General features: G+C 54.4%; 1 protein-coding gene across 5 annotated transcripts in view; it reads left to right on the forward strand.

The window, feature by feature from the left end:
- DNAI2 (dynein axonemal intermediate chain 2) overlaps window positions 1–9,456 on the forward strand; it is a 28,038-nt gene extending 18,582 nt beyond the window's left edge. For 3 of the 5 annotated variants that reach the window (XM_049637715.1, XM_049637716.1, XM_049637717.1), the window contains exons 9-13: window positions 1,458–1,681; window positions 5,295–5,430; window positions 5,954–6,100; window positions 6,663–6,760; window positions 8,737–9,456. In XM_049637715.1, the coding sequence (XP_049493672.1) occupies window positions 1,458–1,681; window positions 5,295–5,430; window positions 5,954–6,100; window positions 6,663–6,760; window positions 8,737–9,325 (1,194 nt within the window). In that variant the 3' untranslated portion in view covers window positions 9,326–9,456. Of the gene's footprint in view, window positions 1–1,457; window positions 1,682–5,294; window positions 5,431–5,953; window positions 6,101–6,662; window positions 6,761–6,858; window positions 7,084–8,736 lie in introns of all 5 variants that reach the window. The other 2 variants (XM_049637718.1, XM_049637719.1) reach the window with 2 other exon arrangements.
- The last annotated feature ends 280 nt before the right edge of the window (window positions 9,457–9,736 follow it).

The raw sequence follows: 9,736 nt of genomic DNA on the forward strand, positions 1-9,736 counted from the left end.
GCTTGGGCTTGTTCCTGGCTCACCGAAGCCCAGGTCTGCCTCCCCATTGGGATCATCTCTTGTTTGTTTTCAGGTCATGTGACATCATTCCCAGGCTTTTGGGAGCTGGAGATGCTCTGGCCTCACCTCTGCCCTGGGAGCCCTCACCCAAGGCTGGGGAAGGAACGCTGGGGAAGTCAGGTGGAAGACAATTTAACTGACCCCCAACCCTGGGCATGAGAGTCAGTGTGGGGAGGATGCAGAAAAGCATTCTGTCCTGAAATCAGGGACTTCTAGAGCAAGTGCCTGATGTAATGACAATACCACCAGTAGTCCCCCAGCTCTCCCATGCCTGTCACTGAGCACACTCTGTGTGCTGGACACTTGTAACTCCCTCCAGTGATGAGCTTGCATAATCGCCCACGACCATCTTGTATCATAATGTTATTGTCCCTCCTTTCCAGACAAACAAATGAGCCTTAGTGTGGTAAGTCATATGCTCTAGGACACTGTGCAACTGGGGCTCAAACCCAGGGCTCTGACTCAAGTTCCAGGCTCACCATTCCAACCCCACCAAGAAGTCCAAGGGTGGAGGCATGGCAGGCCATCTGGATCTGGGTACTTCTCTCCATCACTAGCTTGCAGGAGCCTTGCGTTTTACGTCATTACTCGCTTTTCTGGGCCTTTCGAGCTGTGTCTCTTCACATTCCATTTCTCCTCTCCCGGCCCCTCTACTTTCCATCTCTACTCTTCTGGTATTCATCCTTCCGTGACTGGTTTATTTCATTGAGTATCGTGTCCTCAAGGTTCACCCACATTGTTGTGTGTGTCCGAATGTTCTTCCTTTTTAAAGCCGTGAATTTCCTTCCTTTTTATTCCACTGTAGGTATAGACCACATTTTGTCAATCCATCCATGTCACTTGGGTTGGGACACTCGAGTTGCTTTTTACCTCTTAGCTGCTGTGAATAAAGGTGGGATGAATATGGGTATGCAGTATAGCCCAGTTTCTGAAGTAACTGCAGTATAGCCCAGTTTCGGAAGTAACTGAAGGCTGGGGGAGGGGACTTTTTAGACTCCTGTTTTACATTATTCATTCAATCATTCACATTTTCCATAAACAGACATTCGGGATCTTTATGGCAAAATGCCTAGTGGACACAATGATACTACCTGAAGAGGTGTGTATCACGTAGCTGCTGATGAGTTTCTCCAAGGTCTGGAAGAGTCGAGAGGGCTTCATTAAACATGGCGCCCTTGAGCAGGTTCTAACAGAGGATGGGGTCTGATGAAGTCAGGAAGGGCAAGGCCAGCTCCTTAGGAGGGGCTGGGCAACAGCCTGAGCATAAGCTTACGTGAAGGTCCCTTCCAGTACCTTTAGACGCATCCAATCTGACTCCAGAAGGCTGCTAACCATGACAATAAACCCTGAGTTGACATTTCATGTAACCTTTCACTCTTGTGTCACCCCTTCCACAGCCAACCAAGTTCATGGTGGGCACCGAGCAGGGCATTGTCATCTCCTGCAACCGCAAGGCCAAAACGTCAGCCGAGAAGATTGTGTGCACCTTCTCAGGCCACCATGGCCCCATCTATGCCCTCCAGAGAAATCCATTCTATCCTAAGAACTTCCTGACTGTCGGCGACTGGACCGCCCGCATCTGGTCAGAAGACAGCCGGGAGTCGTCCATCATGTGGACCAAGTAAGAGGGAGGTTGGGGCTGGAGGGGAATGTAGGAGGGTGGGAGGGACAGAGGGAGCCAGCCCAGGAGTGCCCTGAGCCTCTACGTGTCCACCCAGAACACCCCTCCATGCACACCTGAGCCTAATCCAGCCACTTCATAAAGGGATGTGCTTCAAACAGCCTGTGTTAGTCATAATAACAGCCTTGGGTGTTTTCATGACCCTCAAGCCCACCCTACAAGTAGGTAGCATTACTCCTCTTGTCCCTCATTGTGTGTGTTAGGGGACAGAGCCATGGGGAGGCAAAGCCACTTGCTTCTGTTCTCCCAGCTGGTAAGAAGTTGAGGTGGGGTTTGAACCCAGGAAGCTTGGACTGAGAATCTGGGCACCTCATCAGGGCAGCTTGGTGGGTCTCCCCTCATGCAAGGCTGGGCACATAGGAGCAGAGAGGGACACAGCTGTGAGCGCTGTAGTTGGATCGGAGAAGCTTGTGGGCTTTCCCAGTCTGCCCAGAGGAGAGGCCAAGGGGAGGCCATGAGATTGAGCCCCTCAGGGTGGTCTCACTGCCCCTGGGTGAGCCAGGGAGTGCCATACGCACAGAGATGCTGCAAGGCAGGCAGAGCTAAGAGACCGGAGCAGAGGCATCAGGTGGGGGGACTGGTACCCTCTCAGCCTTCCTGTGTGTCAATCTGGGGTTCCTTTCTAGCTCACGCTGTCACAGACTCTGCAGTGCTGGTGTCGCTGTGGACCCTAATGAGCATGTTCTATTCTAGTGGCTCCCCAATCTGGTTGCATCAAGATCTCCTGGGAAGATTTATTAAAAAAAAAAAATATATATATATATATATATATATGCACACACATACGTATTCAACCCTTTTGTTGAGGTGTCATTGACCCAGAAAAGGCTGTACATCCTTAATGCCTACAGCTCTGTGAGTTTGGGGCTAAGTTACACCTGTGAAACCATCACCACCATCAAAGCCATAAACATGTCCATCACCTCTCTCCTACCTCCTTGATTGTAATTATTCTTGTGGTTGGGGGGGGCGGGCAGGGGTCACTTCACTTGACATCTACTGTCTTAGCAAATTTTACAATTTGGTCTAGTATCGTTAGCTAGAGGCACTATGTTGCATGCAGATCTCCAGAACTGACCTATGTTGCATAAATGAAAGTTTGTACCCTTCGACCATCACCTTCCCGTTTCCCCCCCTCGCCCCCGCCCCAGCCCCTGGCAACCACTGTTCCAGTCTCTGCTGCTGTGAGTTTGACTTTTTTTTTTAGATTCTGCATATACGTGAGATCATGCAGGCTTTCTGTGTCTGGCTTACTTCGCTTAGCAGAATGTCCTCCTGGTCCATCCACGTTGTTGCAAATGAAAGGATTTCCTTTTTTAAGGCTGAATAATATTTCATTGAATATATACCCCATTTGCTTTATTTGCTCATCTGCTGACGGACGTTTAGGTTGTTTCCATATCTTGGCTGTCGTCAATAACGCTGCAGTGCGCATGAGGGTGCAGATATCTCTTTGAGATTCTGGTTTTAGTTCCTCTGGATAAAGACCCAGAAATGGCATGACTGGACCAGATGGTAGTTTTTTCTAGTTTTAATTCTTTGAGGATCCTCCTTACTGTTTCCCACAGTGGCTGCACCAGCTTACAATCCCACCAACAGTGCACAATGGCTCGCTTTTCTCCACATTCTCGCCAACATTTATTATCTTTTGTCTTTTTAAGAATAGCCATTCTAGGGGCACCTGGGTGGCTCAGTTGGTTGAGCCTCCTACTTTGGCTCGGGTCATGATCTCAATGGTTCGTGAGTTCAAGCCCCGTGTCTGGCTCTCTGCTGTCAGAGCCTGCTTCAGATTCTCTGTCTCCCTCTGTCTTCTTTACCCCCGCTTGCACTCTCTTTCTCTCTCTCAAAAATAAAATAAACATAAAAAAAAAAAAGAATAGCCACTCTAACAGGTGTAAGGAGCTATCTCCTTGGGTTCTTGATTTGCGTTTCCCTGACGATGAGTGATGTTGAGCACTTTTTCATGTACCTGTTAGTCATTGGTAGGTTTTCTTTGGAGAAACACCTGTTCAAGTCTATTGCCCATTTTTAGAAAAAATTTTAATGCCTATTTATTTTTGAGAGAGTGACAGTGTGAACCAGGGAGGGTCAGAGAGAGAGAGAAGGAGACACAGAATCCAAAACAGGCTCCGGGCTCTGAACTGTCAGCACAGATTTTTAAAAAAAAAATTTTTTTTTAATTTTTTTAATGTTTTTTATTTATTTTTGAGACAGAGAGCGACAGAGCATGAACAGGAGAGGGGCAGAGACAGAGGGAGACACAGAATCCGAAGCAGGCTCCAGGCTCTGAGCTGTCAGCACAGAGCCCGACGCGGTGCTCAAACTCACGAACTGTGAGATCATGACCTGAGCCGAAGTCGGTCACTTAACCGACTGAGCCACCCAGGCGCCCCTTTAAAAATTTTTTAATCTTTCTTTATTTTTGAGAAAGAGACAGTGTGAACCAGGGAGGGACAGAGAAAGAGAGGGAGTCGATCACCCATTTTTTAATCGGGTTATTTGTTTTCTCACTATTGAGTTTTTTGGAATGAATTCCTTATATACTTTGTATATTTTGGATATTAACCCTTCATCACACATATGATTTGCAAATATTTTCTCCCATCCCATGGGTTGCTTTTTCTTTTATCTTCTTTTTTTTATTTTTTTGCTTTTTCAGTTTTTGACTTTGCTGTGCAGAAGCTTTTGATGTCAGTGTACCCCACTTATTCATTTTTGCTTTTTCACTTTTGTTTCTGGCATTATGTCTACAAAATGGCCACCAAAACCAAGGTCAGGGAGCTTTTCCCATAAAATTTCCAGGAATTTTATGTTTCGGGTCTTATGTTTAAGTCTTTCATCCATTTCAAGTTGACTTTCGTATATGGTATAAGATAAGGGTCCAATTTCATTCCTCACCACAGAAGTCTTCGAAAATCTAGATCCCCCACCGAGTAGAAAGTATAACGTTCTTCTAATATCGATATTAGGAACTTCTCTGGGCATATTCTTCCTCTGACTCCTTTCGGTGAGTCCGATTGCTGGGAGACTGGGCCCAGATCCAGCAACATGTGCCTGTCCCCTGGAGTTAGCTGTAGAGAAACTCTAGTGGCTCAGCCCCTGGGAAGGACCAGAGCCTTTAAAGTACATACTATCAGGGCGCCTGGGTGGCTCAGTCGGTTGAGCATCCGACTCCAGCTCAGGTCATGACCTTGTGGTTCGTGAGTTCAAGGACCTTGTGGTTCGTGAGTTCAAGCCCCGTGTCGGGCTGTGTGCTGACAGCCTGGGGCCTGCTTCCGATTCTGTGTCTTACTCCCCCTCCCCCCTCTCACTCTCTTTCAAAAGTAAATAAACATTAAAGTTGTTTTTTTTTTTTTTTTAAATAAAGTGCATACTGCCCACGGCTGGTGGGCGAGGCTGGCATGGCTAGAAGTCAGACACAAGGAAGAACTTCCTGCCCAGCGACGAGACCCTAGAGCCCAGGGGGCCTGGATGAGCAGAGCGGCGGCTCAGCAGCCTCTCTGTGCCTCCCGACCACAGTGGGCCTTGACCTCTGGCACCCGGCTCCCCACAGGTACCACATGGCTTACCTCACCGATGGCGCCTGGAGCCCAGTGAGGCCTGCGGTTTTCTTCACCACCAGAATGGACGGGACCCTGGACATCTGGGACTTCGTGTTCAAGCAGTGTGACCCTGCCCTCAGCCTCAAGGTCACGTGTATCCCACTCCCCATGCATCCAGGCCCTTGGGTCCTGGTGGCCCAGCAGAATTACCTGGGGGAAACTTAGAAAGAAAAGAAAAGTGGAAAGCCTGGCCTCTCCTCCCACCAGACCTATTCCTTCGGCAGCCCCGGCATGGGCTCCTGGCAGCTGACCCTTCCAGCCTACGTTCAGGTCACATCGGCATAGCTACACCTGAGCCCCGCTAGTGTGGGCCATGGAAGGGCGTGGCATTTGGGAAGCTGCAGGATGGACGTGGGCTGGACTGAAGGGGTGAGGCGTGGTGGGTGGGGTCAGGTGTGGTGGAAGGTGAGGCCGGAGGGGGGCAAAGGGTCTTGACGGCCGATCTCAGAGGGTGAACTTCTGAACTTCGTCTTGTGAGTCAGGGGAGTCCCCGAGGGTATTCGAACACGGAGCCGGGCCAAGCGCCCCTCTCCCCAGGGGCCGGGGACTCAAGACAAGCTGCTTGGCTCCTCTCTCCAACCCAACCGCATCTGCCTGGCCCCTCCGACAGGTGTGCGACGAGGCCCTCTTCTGCCTCCGGGTGCAGGACAACGGATGCTTCATCGCCTGCGGCTCCCAGCTGGGGACGACCACGCTGCTGGAGGTCTCGAATGGGCTGTGCACCCTCCAGAAGAACGAGAAGAACACGGCTTCTTTGGTAAGTGCCCGGCGCTGACCCCGGCCCCGTGGCAGAGCAGGCCAGGCAGAGAGAGAGAAACGCATGGGCCTTTGGGGAGGTGGCGTGGGGTCCCGAAATGAGCTCGTAAAGTGGCATCAGGAGTGTCTGACTCGGCCCTGGCTTCGCCACTCGGGAGCCAAGCCGCCCTGGGCAAGTCCTGTCACCTCCGCAGGCTTCGGCTTTCCCACGGCCCAAGCAGTTTGACTAGGTCAGTTTGTTTGGTCCCAGAGGTCACATTTGTGGCAGATGAAGGCTTAGCAGATGCCAGAAGAGAAGACAGAGGGAAGGTGGCCACCCTGGGGCAGGAGGCTAAGGGAGCTGGGAGGCTGAGAGCCATCATGACGCCCCCCCACCCCACCCCAGCACTGTGGGCACACCGTGGCACTGAACCCCCCGGTGCCGAGGCCCTGGGCGAGCCCCCCGGCTCTGCCCAAGGTTGTGGGCCCACCACCGAGTGGGTGCTCCCCTGGCCCAGGGCCCCACGGTGCACGGCTGTGTGGCTGTTCTGTTCCACGTCTTCTCCGTTCTGGGGACCTCTCAGGACTGGGTGACATGGTGGCTCTGCTCCTGCCTCCCGATCTCGATGTCCAGCCCTCCTTTCTTGCCGTTAGTGCTGAGAACAGACCCCTGCCTTGTGCTGTGAGTGAAGCAAGAGAGCTAAACCCGGCCCTGTGCTGGGAGCGGGCCGCCGGCTGCCACCCTCTCCCCACGGGCCTCCCTGTCCCCGTGTACCCCAGATATTTGAGCGGGAGACCCGGCGGGAGAAGATTCTGGAGGCGAGGCACCGGGAGATGCGGCTGAAAGAGAAAGGCAAGGCGGAGGGCAGGGATGACTCCCTGAGAGAGGAGGAGCCTACCTTCCACCTGGAGGAGCTGGTCACCAAGGCTGAGGATGAGTTCTTCAACATCATCTACTCAGAGCTGAAGAAGAAAGAGACGGAAGCCATGAAGAAGACAAAGCCTGTAGGGTCCCAAACGGGGGCTCGGGTGGCCCGGGTGGGAGCCCTGGCGCCTGGGTTCCGCCTGCTCGCTGCCCTCCTGGGTGACCTTGGGCAAGTGGCCTCAGCAGGTGGACCTTAACCTGTCCATCTGGCCAATGGGAGCAATTACTCCCTTGCTCCTGAGAAATCCTGAGTCTCCACGTGGACTGTAGGCTGCTTGAGGGCAGGGGCCCGACTCCACGCTTCTTGTGGCCCTCCTCTCCGCCAACACGGCTGGCACTGGGACACACGCGTGGCCACCGCCACAAAGACCCGGGGCTGCGTGAGCTGGCAGCTCAGAGTGAGCCCCGAGGCCCTGGGAGGGGGCGGTGGGCTGGGAGGTCCAAGGCACGGAGGCCAGCTGCTGACCCCATGATTTGTGCGGAACTCACCCATCCGTGCTCTCTGGCTCTAGAGCACTTTCTAGGGGTATCGCCTGGGCCGGTCGGTCGCTTCACTTCATGGCTCCTTCATTTGCATCTGGAAAAGAAGGAGGTTGAGCTATAAAGGGGGTTCCTGGTCACCTTCCGGGCCCTCTTCTGTACCCAGGGATAGAGGAAGAAGAAGGCATTGTTGGCGTGGGTCATGGCCTTCAGGGGCCTCCAGATGAGAGGCCAAGGGTGGCGAAGAACACCACAGCAGGGGAGTGCGAGCCGGGACCTACCCCCCCCCCCCCGGGAGCAAGGGCGTCAACACGATTCAAGGGTGTGGGCTGGGGCGGAATGAAAACGTAAGTGCAGGCACCTGCCGGCAAAGCCAGGCCCGCTGGCCTCCTGGGTGCCAACCTCGCAGATAGGCTGGCAGAAGATGGGCGAGCACGCGGACTGGGTGACTGGTTCCATTCCAAGACCTCTTCCCCCTCTGCCTCCCCCCACTGGAGCCGGCCACAGGCTGTGACATTTGCCCCTCGTGTTGCATTTGGAAGCACCTGGATAGGAGGGGCCTTGTTCTCACACCATCGTCGGTGTGGCAAGGTGGGGCAGAGACTCCCTCCACTTATGGCAGAGACGGGACTGGAGTCCCAGCTTCCCCCCCCCCCCCCCCCCCACCCTTGCCCTCCAGAAAGCAGTGCTGGTAGTAGCCACCTCCCACAGCGCAGTGCGCCTGACAGACACCCGGCCTGGGGCTGCAAGTCCCGAAAAGCACTCCTTCCCGCTGCTTGAACACTCCAGGCGGAGAAGCTGGGCCTCAGAAGGGAGTAAGGTGCACAGAACAACCCGCTTAGCCTTAGTTTTCTGCAGTTGGCCAGAACTTCTGGGGTCAGAGCTGAGAAAGCAGTGCTGAGCCCTTACACCTGTATCTCTAACCTGGGCCACAGCTCTGAGAGGAATCGTGTCCACTTCACGGGCAAGGGAACCAAGGAGACTCAGGAGGAGCGTTAGCCCGAGGTCACCCAGGCAGCAAAGCGACCGAAGCAGGACTTGGACCCCAGCCTGCGAGATGCCCGAGGCCGTGCCCGCTGTCCACACTCGCTGGCTCGCTCTGAGCACCCACTAGGCCCTCAAGGCCACAGAGCCAGGAGCACAATCTCCTGGGCCTCCACCAGTTGGCTGGTTTGGGCCTCAGGGGATCAACTTCCCAGGGTGCAGGGCAAGCCCGGCCCCACCAACGGTTCTGCACTGTCTTTCTTTGGCAGAAACAGCCGGGTCTGGAGGCAGATGAAGAGGTGGAAGGAGAGGACCTTGGTGAGGAAGAAGGCGACGGTGCCCAGGCTCCGACCTAGAAGGGGCAGGCCAGCCTTGCCCGCGGCCCCTCTCACGCCGCACCTCCGTCTCCCATCCCCTGGCACCGCCCTGGCTTTGCACGTGGGCGCTGAGCTCAGGAGGGAGGGAGGGAGGGAGGGCTGGGGGAGCAGAGGGGTCCTGACCCGACCCGACGCCCCACCAAGTGCTGGCCCCCACTACTCACTGAGCCCAGTCCCAGGGGACCTCTTGGAAGGAAGGAAGGGGCAGGGCTCGTGCCCGAGCTGGGTACCCGTCCTCTCAGCCGCCCGAGCACACCCCGAGGGGCTCCACACTGCCTTTCAGCCTGGCCCTGTCTCTTCCCGTGGGTTCTGCTTCCCCGGGGTTTTTCCCGGCAATTATTTTCCCTCAAAGCTTACAGAGCCTCCGACGACGGGCTGGCCTCAGCCTCAGAAAGACCTGTGGGCGGGGAGAGGGGCTTCTCCTCCCTTCCTGACCCTCCCCTCCACACACAGCTCGGAAAGGCGGTCTGTCCACTTCTAAAATGTCTCTGAGCACCGCCCCCCCCCCCAACTCTGAGGGCAGATGGACGAATGAGTTTGCTCCTTCCTGTACGCCTGTGAGCTTTCTACTGGCTTAATTCTTAGATTAAATTAACGATAATGGTGCTGTAACAGTGCTTATTGGATACCCTGTGCCGAGCACTTTCCGTGTTAACCTCGTCCAATTCTTTTTATAAAATCCCTAGAAGTGTCTGCACTCTGATGACCCTTACTCTGCAGAGGAACAGTCTGATTCCGGGGCAAGTGTGGGGACTTGCCCGGGTCACAGAGCTAGCGCAGGGCAGAGCAGGGACAGGAATCCGGACGGCTCAGTCCCCACCCTGCACAGCCATCGATGGTAAGCCAGGCACTTGCAGGACCCACTGGGGGCTCCAGGAAAGGCAGTGCTCTG

The sequence above is a fragment of the Panthera uncia genome, chromosome E1 (assembly GCF_023721935.1).
Source record: "Panthera uncia isolate 11264 chromosome E1, Puncia_PCG_1.0, whole genome shotgun sequence".
Classification (NCBI taxonomy): domain Eukaryota; kingdom Metazoa; phylum Chordata; class Mammalia; order Carnivora; family Felidae; genus Panthera; species Panthera uncia.